Below are 14284 nucleotides of genomic sequence, written 5' to 3'. Positions count from 1 at the left end.
GTTTCCTTAAGATCAGCCGATCAGCTGCTGTTGAGGTCCCTGACACAAGGCTGAAGCTTAGAGGTGACAGAGCTTTCGCCGCTGCTGCTCCCAAGCTCTGGAACGACCTACCTCTGATTATTAGACAAGCCTCCTCTCTTCCTGTTTTTAAATCTCTCTTAAAAACATACTTTTATTCCATGGCTTTTAACACTGAGTGATATCCATCCTGCAATGGCGCCCCATAATACACCTGCTGTGAACCTGTTTTTATGTTTTTATATTTTTATTTATTCTATTTTATTTATTTATTTTTTATCGTGTTTTGTTTGTGTTGTGTTGTGTTTGCTTGGTACTCGTATTATCTTTTAACCTGCCCATTGTACAGCACTTTGGCTAACCCTGTGGTAAATTTTAAATGTGCTTTATAAATAAAGTTGATTTGATTTGATTTGTTTTAAGGGTTTTGGTCCTAAATGATCTCAGTAAGATATTACAGCTTGTTGCTGAGATTTGATGACCTATATTGAGTAAAACATGCTTGAAACTAGAATATCAAGTGTTGCAAAGCTGTGTCATCAACACTCACAAGTATAAAACTACTTTTTTAAAGAAATAATTTCTTACTTCAAGCATGAACAAAACAATCATAATGCCGAGCGCATATCATTATGTCAAGAAAATGGCACCAGCATTTACTTAATTTAAGAATATTTTTCAACATATTAAGCAAAAAGGTCTCTTTTTTTTCTACCAAGAGAAGTGCACTTGTTATTAGTGAGAATATACTTATTTTAAGGTATTTTTGGGTTCATTGAGGTTAGCTAATTTTACTTGTTTTGGAAAGTCTTGACAAGCCGAATTTTCTTGTTATATTGGCAGATAATTTTGCTTAGTTCAAATAAAATACCCCTCATTTTTGTATTTTTTTTCTTCTTGTTTTTGAACACTGACTTTTTGCAGTGCAGGCATTAACATTTTCTCATATTTCTTTTGTTGAAACACTCACAAAGTTCAAACCTTGGTGGATTTGAAAAAATAAGTACAGTACACTACTGTATTAAAGAATGAAGCCAAAGATCAAAACCTGTTTTTTCGGGCTCTAGGATTTTTTGACCTATAAATAAGCCCGTAGCATTTCCACACATAACCAGAGTCACACCATCTTTTTGGGCCTTAAATGCTGCGCCTTTGGCTTCGTCCTGCATTATAAAGGTGCGAGAGGGCATTCGTTTCCAAAATAAGCCTGTCTCATACAGTACATATAAAAAACTTGTTCAGGATTATATCGCCCACCACAGTATACATTCTGTACTGTACAGGACACATGGCATGAAGAAGATTGATTGACAATGGTCTACAGCCCCTTAGCCCATACTTGCCAACCCTCCCGAATTTTCCGGGAGACTCCCGAAATTCAGCCCCTCTCCCAAAAACCTACCGGGACAAATATTCTCCCGAAAATCTCCCGGTTTTTAGCCGGAGCTGGAGGCCACGCCCCCTCCAGCTCCATGCAGACCTGAGTGAGGACAGCCTTTTTTCATAACGGGAGTACAACAGGGTGACAAGAACTAAATCATCCAGACTAGAGATAAATTGTATTACTATGTTTATCTTACCTACAAATAAATATATTTGTTAATTAAAAAAAACAAAACTAAATACATTTTTACTATATTTTGCTAAAAACATCAAAATTAATTGTATTTTTATTTGTATTTTTTCTGACTCATTACATCCAGCCGTAGAATTATACATTTAAATAAACATGTTTGAAATAATTAATTTTAAATGATCATAATCATTAATTTAAAATGACCATATCTAATTATTAAAATAATTGCTTGTTTATCAACAACTTTAGCATTTTATTCATTACATTTTGAAGCTCTCAGAAGCCAAGTTATGTTATATTAAGATTTATTTATGCAAGTTTGAAGTATCAATTATCTAAACACAGTTTTGTTTGCATATTTTCAGGATGTAGATATATATATATATATATATATATATATATATATATATATATATATATATATATATTTATGTGTGTGTGTATGGAATGCTTGACTTGGTGAATTCTAGCTGTCAATATACTCCTCCCCTCTTAACCACGCCCCCACCCCCACCCCCCGAAATCGGAGGTCTCAAGGTTGGCAAGTATGCCTTAGCCAATCAGGACGCAGAACACAATGCGCATTCATAGTGTTCAAAAAAATTAAAAATTAAAATCATGCAACACTGTGAAAAATTACACACACAAAAAAAATCTGTGTAACAGCGAGGCTATGTAAAGTGAACCGTGTTGTAGCGAGGGAACTCTGTATTGAACATTTTGGAAAACATACTTTTCTAGGAAGGCTTGCCTTTTTTTAGCCTCTATATCATATCAAATGCCAAGTTTTCTTTGATGGGTGCGTGTTCTGCGAAATCAAAACAATACTACAAAAAATACTAATCTTCATCAACATTGCGGGAAGTAAACAGCTTCTTCTAGGTATCGTTATCACTGGATGACTAGACGAAAAAAAATGGCTTAGTATGGTAAACATTAGGATTGTATGGTATACAAAGTACCGCAATACTAATTGATTGAAATGAGTACGACACTGCCTTTGAGAAGTACCGGTACCGTTCATTCATCTTAATGCCGCTGTGCGGCGGTGACTACAGAGCCGAGGCGCATGATGTTGAGCGTGTCAAAAAGCACACACAAAGTGCATACAAGCAATAACATCTTGGAGAGGAATAATGGCAAAAAATGACAATTCTACTGGGTATTAAAGAGGGTGGTGAAGTACATTATGGAGGTATTTGGGCTTCAAAACCATAGGGAAAGGTGACGCTTTAAACAAGGAAGCAAGTGTTGCTTTAAAACACGCCTCAACAAATGTGGCGATTAGTATTAGCACCTTTGCTTCAAACTTAGGTAATCATTTAAATAATAAACATTCAGATCTGCACAATGAGTTATAAAGAGTGACAGGTAATAATGTTGTTACACCTGTCCTGCTGTTTGGCTCCGGTGCAGACTGTAGTCGAGGAGCACAGGGCAGACGTTCCCTTCAGTTCACCCCGTTAAAGGGTCTGCTAAGCGCCGCTTTCCGGTCAGAATTCGAGTGCGCCGATTTGTGACAGTCTGGTTGCTTTATTATTAGTTTTAGGACACAACCGGACCCGTTCATCACTTTACTGCGCAGTGCACGCGCTCCTCTATCTCTTTACTCGCCCACTGATTCTCACTGACGTCACTCAACACGTTGCCATTCTCATGAGTTAAGCAGCTCCTCTGTTTTGCACATGTAGATACATAACATGTAGGGATATAACATGTAGGTACATAACATGAAGATACATAACATGTAGGTACATACCATGTAGGTACACAACATGTAGGTACACAACATGTGGATACATAACATGTAGGTACGCAACATGTAGGTACATAACATGTAGATACATAACATGGAAATACATATCATGTAGATACATAACATGTAGATACGTAACATGTAGATACATAACATGTAGGTACGTAACATGTAGATACATAACATGTAGATACATAACATGGAAATACATATCATGTAGATACATAACATGTAGATACACAACATGTAGGTACGTAACATGTAGGTACACAACATGTAGGTACATAACATGTAGATACATAACATGGAAATACATATCATGTAGATACATAACATGTAGATACATAACATGTAGATACGTAACATGTAGATACGTAACATGTAGATACGTAACATGTAGATACGTAACATGTAGATACGTAACATGTAGATACGTAACATGTAGATACGTAACATGTAGATATGTAGACGGGCACGGAGCTGCTTGGTTTGATACCAAATATTAGCAAAGTTAGGACCGCCCATCTAACGTCTACTAGTGCAAGTAAAATGACTGAATTTTGTAACAAATTGCTACAATTTGTGTTTCATCTTAAGCAAATGTGTTTTACCTGCTACTTGGCTTATCTGTGTACATGTATCTATAGTTTTGTTTTTAGTACTTACTAATAATTGTATTTTTCTTAAAGCACAGACCAGGATTGGCAACCATAAATCATAAATAATTTAATACTATGTTAATAAAGCTTTTTTACTACATTCTAATCTAATTATTGATTATGGAAGACTATATGTTAAAAGGAATATTGTACATTATACTTTGAGTGCAACATGTGCGATGTGTTTAATGCCCTTTAATTTATAGTTTAACCTTCTAAAATTGTTTTTTAAGTGCAATAGGAAACATATGTTTATTGTATTGTAAGATTTTCTGTTAAAATAAAGTCAATATTGACATTTTTTTGTAGTTCGCTTTATTTTGAAAAGTATCCATATTAGAGATGCGCGGATAGGCAATTATTTCATCCGCAAACGCATCACAAAAGTCGTCAACCATCCGCCATCCGCCATCCACCCGAACTAACATTTAATCAAAACCGCACCCGCCCGCCAAAGCTTTTGCCTGTTAAAGAAAGGAGACTGATCCAATGCAGCAGAGACATTCAATGCGTGCCACGCTGTCACGGCCCAGACGCACACCAGTGCGCAATCATCTGGGAGCCGCGCTGAGCGCACCTCCAAGCGCGCTCGCGCCACTCAAACTGCTGCAGGCAGCTGCGTTCTATCTTGTTTTAACATCCTGTGGCACTCTTCTGGGATCACGGCGGACGAAACAGCTCATGCTCAGGGTGTTTGTGGAGGTTCGGGGTTTTGCACAAATGTGATGCACCATGTTAGATGTCCCGGTTTTGTGACTGTCGTAGACATAAACAGCGTCGCAGCTCTTGCAAATCACGTAGCCAGCATTACTATCATCCTGATTTACAACCTCATAAAAACGAGTCCACGCTGAACTTTTCTGGCCTTTTTTTCCCCTGGTCTTTAGTATTCCCTTTTTTAGTTTGCTGCCGGCGTTGCCATCTCTTTTTTTTTTCTTCTTCTGTTGTGGCATATGCTGCAGGTGCCTGCTCGTTTTTCGTATGTGGGTAACAACATTTAACTATGTATATATATTTCCGAATTGGTTTAACTGCCACCCGCCTGAATCTATTTAAAATCTAATTTTTTAAAATTTCAACCGCCCGACCTGACCCGCGGATAAAATCTAATTTTTTTTTATTTCAACCGCCCGACCCGCGGATAATCCGCGGACTCCGCGGTTGTGTCCGCAAACCGCGCATCTCTAATCCATATACATTTTGGTACAGGTACCAAATTATTGGTATCGGGACAACCCTAAAGGGATGTGTTTGGATTAGTGTGTGCATCTGAATGTTTTCATGCGTACGTGGTTTTCTGGATCTAAAGGTATCGCAATTATTTGTGGGAAAACCACAGAGCTTAATAATACTTGGGGCCCCTGATCACTGACTGTATAACAACCCGCGCCGCCATCCTCGATGAAGGTAAAGGAGCACTCCAAAGAAGTTGCATGATTAATCTGTGTTTATACTAGGGATGTCCCGATCCGATATTTGGATCGGATCGGCTGCCGATATTTGCCAAAAATTGCGTATCGGCAAGGCATGGGAAAATGCCGATCCAGATCCAGTTTAAAAAAAAACTCCGGTCCGTGTTTTCCAACGCACCGATTAAAATAATACATTCCACTTTTCTGCTGCTCCGTAATTTCCGTTCCGCATTTTCCAGCACACCTTCAACACATCCACAGATCTGTGGATTCTCACGCAGTTGCTTTTAGCTGCTGGCATTACACGACAGGCTCTTCTCACTCTTTCCTGTGTCTCCCTCTCACAGACAGCAAGCGCACCTTCTTACACACGTCACATACTGTCACGACATACGTCACATACTGTCACGTCATACGTCACATACGTATACGTCCTCCCCGAGCAGAGAGGTAGCAGCATGGCTAACATTAGCTGTGATGCTAGCGCAGCCGTGCGAGCAACGCTCCCTCTAAGGTGCTCGCCTGTGCAATTGCGCACTGTTTAAGCGTCCTCTGCGCATAGCAAATCTATGCCACGCACAAAATCAAATAAAAAAATAAGCGCATAACAATTTTCGACACACGGACACGACAGAGAAAACAGTTTTCGTCATCATTGTTCAAATATTGTGACGTCTGTCGAGACGCTTATCTCCATTCGGTGCCACACGTCCACACCATCAAAATGCAGAGGCAAAAATTTCCACATCAACACCGTATGAAAAAATTAGTGATTTTTTTAGTTGTGATTTCCTTCTCTGCATGAAAGTTTAAAAGTAGCATATATTAATGCAGTATGAAGAAGAATGTTTTAATGTAGACATGCAAGCCTTGAAAGAAAATGTTGAAAATCAAGACTACATTTCCTGCAAATGGGTGCATTTCTACCCTATATTTTAACTTTAGATTTATTCTCATATCAAACTCTTTTGGCTGTCTTTTTGACACTTACATCCGGCGCCCCCCTCCACACCCTGGATTATAAATAATGTAAATAATTCAATGTGATTATCTTGTGTGATGACTGTATTATGATGATAGTATATATCTGATAGTATATATCTGTATCATGAATCAATTTAAGTGGACCCCGACTTAAACAAGTTGAAAAACTTATTGGGGTGTTACCATTTAGTGGTCAATTGTACGGAATATGTACTTCACTGTGCAACCTACTAATAAAAGTCTCAATCAATCAATCAAAATACATAGAATCATCATACTGCTGTGATTATATGCATCAAGTGTTCATTCAAGGCTAAGGCAAAATATCGAGACATATATTGTGTATCGCAATATGGCCTTAAAATATCGCAATATTAAAAAAAGGCCATATCGCCCAGCCCTAGTTCAATGATGCCATTTCTGTTTGTCATGTATAATTTTGTCTATTTTGTGTTTATCCTTGAATAAACAGGTCAGTTTCTTGTTACCAACCATTGTGTATTATTCAAACTCCCCTAATTCAGCTGGCTAGTTGTTATCAAGAGTACTAAAACCCTTTTCAACATGATTCTGACAACTAAGTAGGCTAAATAACTTTAAACTTTAATACATGCTCGGATAGGCCAGTATCGGTATCGGTCAGTATCGGTATCGGTCAGTATCGGTATCGGATCGGAAATACAAAAACAATATCGGTATCGGATCGGAAGTGCAAAAACCTGGATCGGGACATCCCTAGTTTATACATGATTAATGCAATTTGTTTTTGCGTTAAATTTGACAGCCCTGCTAATAATGTGACAGATAGTAAGGTTGGAAGAACATGGTACCGTCATTCTGGAGGGGTATCCGTGTGGGTTCATGATGATGTCAGGACAGATGCCCGTGTCGCAGAAAGGCATGTCCTCCTGCGGGACGATGAGGCCGCAAACACCTGAAACACACACACAGAGGTCAACACAACTGGACCACAACCAGCGTTGGTAATAACGGTCTTAGAGTATATTTGTTTGCAGTAACAAATCTCCTAATTAATGACTGTTGCCATCTTTGCAATGCCGTCGTCGTTACGGAGAATGTGAAGTGGCGCGTTACTACAGATTGGTTGAATGGAGCACATTACACCAGTTTTAAATTCACTGCATTGGCTCCCTGTCTGATTCAAGGTGGATTGCAAAAATTAGCAAAAAAGCACCATTTAAAGATGTTTTAGTGTTTAAATAATTAAAAAATGATCAACAGAGTTGACATAAATACATAACCCATTTATCCAAATGAATCACTATGTCTGTTTCAGTCACCATGTTACTTAGTCACTATAGTAATTACAACTTGTGTTCACATCCACAGGAACCACATGGGTTAGCCTACTCTATACAGTATTTACAACCTTACTAGTGTTCACTTCACAGCCACAGATGCTTCATCTACTTATTGACATTATTTACACATTACATTGTCTGTTTCAGTCACTATGTTATTTCGTCACTACAGTAATTACAACTTGTGTTCACATCCACAGGAACCACATGGGTTAGCCTACTCTATACAGTATTTACAACCTTACTAGTGTTCACTTCACAGCCACAGATGCTTCATCTACTTATTGACATTATTTAAACATTACTTTGTCTGTTTCAGTCACTATGTTATTTCGTCACTACAGTAATTACAACTTGTGTTCACATCCACAGGAACCACATGGGTTAGCCTACTCTATACAGTATTTACAACCTTACTAGTGTTCACTTCACAGCCACAGATGCTTCATCTACTTATTGACATTATTTACACATTACTTTGTCTGTTTTAGACACTGCAGTAATTACAACTTGTGTTCACATCCACAGGAACCACATGGGTTAGCCTACTCTATACAGTATTTACAACCTTACTAGTGTTCACTTCACAGCCACAGATGGTTCATCTAGTTATTGACATTATTTACACATTACTATGCGTCATTCACACATTACTTTGGCATTTTTAAAATTTATGACTTTTTAAAACGTCGATGTACGGAGCGGTACACGGACGTAGGGAGAAGTACAGAGCGCCAATAAACCTTAAAGGCACTGCCTTTGTGTGTATCTATGTCTTATCACACACACAAGTGAATGCCATACATACTTGGTCAACAGCAATACAGGTCACACTGAGGGTGGCTGTATAAACAACTTTAACACTGTTACAAATATGTGCCACACTGTGAATCCACACCAAACAAGAATGACAAACACATTTCGGGAGAACATCCGCACCGTAACAAAACAGAACAAATACCCAGAACCCCTTGCAGCACTAACTCTTCCGAGACGCTAAAATATACACCCCCAGCTACCCCCCAACTCAACCCCGCCCACCTCAACCTCCTCATGCTCTCTCAGGGAGAGCATGTCCCGAATTCCAAGCTGCTGTTTTGAGGCATGTTAAAAAAAATGTATGCACTTTGTGACTTCAATAATAAATATGGCAGTGCCATGTTGGCATTTTTTTTCCCATAACTTGAGTTGATTTATTTTGGGAAAACCTTGTTACATTGTTTAATGCATCCAGCGGGACATCACAACAACATTAGGCATAATAATGTGTTAATTCCACCACTGTATATATCGGTATCGGTTGATATCGGAATCGGTAATTAAGAGTTGGACAATATTGGAAATCGGCAAAAAAGCCATTATCGGACATCTCTACCGAGAACACATGACACCTGCTGGTGGAAACATAGTCCTAAGACAAACACATTAGCAGTAAACTGCTGGCTGGACATTCCACGCTCATGTGGACTGACAGGATCCCGCTTTGCGAGTCGTCAAGCCCGGTTGCTAAGAGTTTAAGTGCGAGTGCAAATGTTTGCGCAGGGGAACGCAGCACTCTTGCATGGCCGGGGCAAACAGATTGTAGGCTCATTTGCAAATAAAAAAAAAGTAATAGAGAAAGGAGAAGGCGAGCAGGAAGCTGAGAAACGCGAGTACGGAGCGGGATTACGCATGGAGTTGTCGGGGGCATCTTTTGGAGAGGAGCGATTGAAACCTTTGCACGTGGGGTGAAAAAAATGATCCCTTCCCTTTTTTTTATTTTTTTATTTTAGCTTGCCTGGTGCGTGCCGCTGACTGCTAATGTCGGACAGGGTGTCGACGACGACATTTGAGTGGAAAATGAAGGAAGCTGGAGGCTGTATGGAAGAAAGCAGGGTAGGAGCCGGTGAGGTGGTGGAAGTCAAATATAGAAAAGTGGGGTAAAATAGTGAGGAAGTGGAGCAAAGACCAGGACTGGGCGGCGGTTCCCATGGCAGACGAGCGTGGTGTTGTTTGTTTTGTGTGAAAGTGGATGATAAAAGAGGCATGAAATCAGCAGAGAAAGGCAAGACAACAGCGAGGGTCCAGCGCCCTCCATCACAGCTTTTACAGCTCCATGCTGGCGGTTTGGACAATGGACGACCCCCCACCCCCAAGTCCTCCCTTCTTCCTACCTCAACACACACACACACACACACACACACACACACACACACACACACACACACACACACACACACACACACACACACACGCACACACACGCACACACACAACCTACAGCTGTGTGTGAGCGGTAAATAATTAACTTATTCTGCTCTGCTGACCAGGACTTATGGGACCAGTCATGAGAAGCTTGCCTTCACTTTCTAATTAAATCAGCCAAAGTTGAGAATTTGACTTTAAAAAAGTCATCGATTCACAGAGGAATTACAAATATGGCGCAACAAATCCATACACTGCAAAAATTGAAATCTAAGTAAGATTGAATATCTCAAATAAGGGTGATATTTGCTTATTTTCTGTCTGATAAAACAATTCTTCTCACTAAGCAGATTGTATGTTAGAGTGTTTTACTTGTTTTAAGTGTTTTGGTACTAAATGATCTCAGTAAGATATTACAGCTTGTTGCTGAGATTTGATGACATATATAGAGTAAAACATGCTTGAAACTAGAATATCAACTGTTCATCAACACTCACAAGAATAAAACTACTTTTTTAAAGAAATAATTTCTTATTTCAAGCATGTAAAAAAAAAAAATCATGACTTTGACACCAATTGTGTCTCATATTAAAACAGATGACAGCCTTTGCTGTTTTATTTTCAACGAAACAATAGAAAATACATACTCATATAGTAGTACAGTTATTAGTGAGAATTTACTTATTTTAAGGTATTTTTGGGGTTCATTGAGGTTAGCTAATTTTACTTGTTTTGGAAAGACTTGACAAGCCACATTTTCTTGTTCTATTGGCAGATAATTTTGCTTAGTTCAAATAAAATACATCTAATTTTTGTATTTTTTTTTCTTGTTTTTGAACACTGACTTTTTGCAGTGCATACACTGCAAAAACTGAAATCTAAGTAAGATTGAATATCTCAAATAAGGGTGATATTTGCTTATTTTCTGTCTGATAAGATCATTCTTCTCACTAAGCAGATTTTATGTTAGAGTGTTTTACTTGTTTTAAGGGTTTTGGTCCTAAATGATCTCAGTAAGATATTACAGCTTGTTGCTGAGATTTGATGACCTATATTGAGTAAAACATGCTTGAAACTAGAATATCAACTGTTGCAAAGCTGTGTCATCAACACTCACATGTATAAAACTACTTTTTTAAAGTAATAATTTCTTACTTCAAGCATGAACAAAAAAAATCATAATGCCGAGCGCATATCATTATGTCAAGATAATGGCACCAGCATTTACTTAATTTAAGAATATTTTTCAACATATTAAGCAAAAAGGGTCTCTTTTTTTTTTCTACCAAGAAAGGTGCACTTGTTATTAGTGAGAAAATACTTATTTTAAGGTATTTTTGGGTTATGATTTTAGCTAATTTTAGAAAAGTCATGACAAGCCAAATTTTCTTGTTCTATCGGCAGATCATTTTGCTTAGTTCAAGTAAAATACCCCTAATTTTTTTATTTTTTTTTTCTTGTTTTTGAACACTGTCGATTTGCAGTGTAGTTTCTTGCAGCCAACGAACAGAAAAAAAGATGCGTCGAGTTTCTGGCCATCAACTGACCAGCTCCCTCTGACACTAACCCCCCGGCGACCCTCCCGCGCTCATTCCGTCACGACGTGAGACAGAAGACATTGTCCCGTCCCGAGCTGACCGCCCCGAGTCCAGCGCCTCTAATGAAGAAAGTAAATTATGCACGGCGCCAGTTAGCTTTTTGATTAAAACATCATAGCGGCCCTCTATAGGGGAGATGTCGCACTAACAATGGAGGTTGTAAACACTTTTTTTTTTTTTTTTTCTTCACCCAGCAGATTACTGCTGGGGTGTAATAAATTTGCATAGTCTGGCACGGGACAAAGAGCCAATTAATTGAAAAGAGCTCTTGAAAGATGAGGTGGAAGGGAGGGAGGCCGCTAAGGGACTCAATAACCTGTTGTCTGGTGCAACAGGGTCCACCTCGGGAGGATGACTCAACACAGCCTCACCTTTCTGGCCGTGCCGACTGCTGAATTTGTCCCCGATCTCGGGTCTTCTTGTCTGCCGCAGCAGGATCTTGATGAGGAAGGCGTCTTCGGCGTTGGATGAGATCATGACCTTCTCGATGTACGAGTCCGTTGAACCCTTGTAGCTGCGGAGCGAGAGGGCAAGGTGTTGGTTTATTTACCAGGTGCCCTTTCCAAACAGTGACTTTTCATTGTTGTAACTGTGATAAGTCTTGTTTATGAGTACGGAATAATACAAAAACCAGTGAAGTTGGCACGTTGTGTTCATGGTAAATAAAAACAGAATACAATGATTTATATTCAATTGAATAGACTGCAAAGACAAGATATATAACGTTCGAACTGGTAAACTTGGTCATTTTTTGCAAATATTAGCTCATGTTTCGAAGAAAGCTGGCACAAGTGGCAAAAAAGACTGAGAAAGTTGAGGAATGCTCATCAAACACTTATTTTGAACATCCCACAGGTGAACAGGCTAATTTGGAAAAGGTGGGTGGCATGATTCGGCAAACCTGCCAACTTTTGAAATCAGAAAAACCTAGTAGCCAGGGTCCAGGGGCCGCAAAGTCCTGGTGGGGGGTTCAGGGGGGCTTTGCCGACGCAAAATGATTATTAGCATTCAGACAGGTTAAAATGTTGCTAAAACCATCACTTTTCTATCAGTCACAGTGACTTTTCAAAACAAAAATATTACAGCAAAAATCATATGGGTTGATTGACATGTTTATTCTGTAAGCTAACTTCAATAGTTTGAAATTATTTTGACAGTCAATGCCAGTTATCCTGTCAACCTTTCACAAGACTTCAATTTGTTAATTGAAAGTATAAACAGTATAAACACTTTTTACAGTAAACAAATGGTAAAACAGTACTAAACAATTCCATTAAAAAAAAATTTGGTGTCATTATTAACTTTCTGTCCAAGTTTGTATAATCTACTGCCTTGTTCAATTGTAAAAAATATTCTGTGCCTAAAATTCACATTTCTATCACAATTATCATACTGTAAACATGGTAAGCTAACTTCATTAAAATTAATAGTCCTGTCAATAGCATGGAATTACAATTCAAATGTAGTTTTTTTGTAAGCCTTTCAAAAGAATTCAAAATATGAAAAATTAATGAAAATTAATTTAAGCCATCAGACACTTGAAAAGTGGCACATCACATCTCTAATGTAATCATTTTAACTTTTCAACAGAAATAGCACTGCAAAAATATTAAGGACATACTTCTGTATTTTGGTAGTTATGCTGTCAACATTTAACAAGATTTCTTCAACTTGGACTTGAAAGCATAAATAGTATAAACACTTTTAACAGTATAACAGTACTAAACAATTCCAATAGATAACATTGGTGTCATTACCTTTTTGTGGCTAAAATCCAAATTTAGCAGCGGCATTAGACTTGTGTTTTTTTGTCCCAACGTGGTCTTTTACATCGCTAATTCCTCCGTGTCCGATCGAAAAATCTTGTCTGCACAAGGTGCAATTCGCGTAGTTTTCACCCTTTTTGGAACGGATAATTATTCCCGGATAGGCTTTTGAATATTCTTCACGGAATGACTGCAGTTTTCTTTTCGGTTTAAGACTCGTTTGCGATTTTTCTCCGGCTGATTCCATGATCGTTCGCTCGTTTGGAAACAATGGCAACTGGTGCCTCGTGCTTGGCAGCGGTGCTATAAATAGCCTCGCGCATGGCATTCGGAATGGCTCGATAGGAAGTTACGGGAAGCAGTGTCGATTGTCATTGTTGTTATGCGATTTCGTGAATAAAACTTAAAATTTTTTTTTTTTTAAATTAATGAAAAACCGTATTTTTTATCACTACAACCGTAACCCGGAATAGGTTGATGAAAACCGTACTAATTACGGGAAAACCGGAGTAGTTGGCAGGTATGATTCGGTATAAAAGCAGCTCAGTTATTCACAAACAAGGACAGGGCGAGGGTCACCATTTTTGTGAACAAATGCGTGAGCAAATTGTTGAAGAACAACATTTCTCAACTAGCTATTGCAAGGAATTTAGGGATTTCACCATTTACGGTGCGTGATATCATCAGAGAATCTGGAGAAATCACTGGATGTAAGAAGCAAGGCTGAAAACCAACATTGAATGCCCGTGACATTCGATCCCTCAGGCGGTACTGCATCAAAAAGCGACATCAGTGTGTAAAGGATATCACTACATGGGCTCAGGAACACTTCAGAAAACCACTGTCAGTAATTACAGTTTGTCGCTACATCTGTAAGTGCAAGTTAAAACTCTACTATGCAAAGTGTAAGTCATTTATCAACAACACCCAGAAACACCACCGGCTTTCACTGGGCCCGAGCTCATCTAAGATGGACTGATGCAAAGTGGAAAAGTGTTCTGTGGTCAGA

The 14284-nt window shown here is 38.7% G+C and overlaps 1 protein-coding gene across 1 annotated transcript in view; it reads right to left on the bottom strand.

Annotated features, from left to right (window-relative positions):
• The window catches only part of polr3b (polymerase (RNA) III (DNA directed) polypeptide B), a 101939-nt gene that overhangs the window by 10632 nt on the left and 77023 nt on the right, over positions 1 to 14284 (bottom strand). The window contains exons 23-24 of the mRNA XM_061924572.2: positions 11881 to 12023; positions 7236 to 7339 (exon numbers count right to left, since the gene is read on the bottom strand). Of these exons, the coding sequence (XP_061780556.1) occupies positions 7236 to 7339; positions 11881 to 12023 (247 nt within the window). The remainder of the gene's footprint in view (positions 1 to 7235; positions 7340 to 11880; positions 12024 to 14284) is intronic.

The sequence above is a fragment of the Nerophis lumbriciformis genome, linkage group LG29 (assembly GCF_033978685.3).
Source record: "Nerophis lumbriciformis linkage group LG29, RoL_Nlum_v2.1, whole genome shotgun sequence".
Classification (NCBI taxonomy): Eukaryota; Metazoa; Chordata; class Actinopteri; order Syngnathiformes; family Syngnathidae; genus Nerophis; species Nerophis lumbriciformis.
The sequence above is the reverse complement of the archived record's forward strand: the minus strand, read 5'-3'. Positions and strand labels throughout refer to the sequence as shown.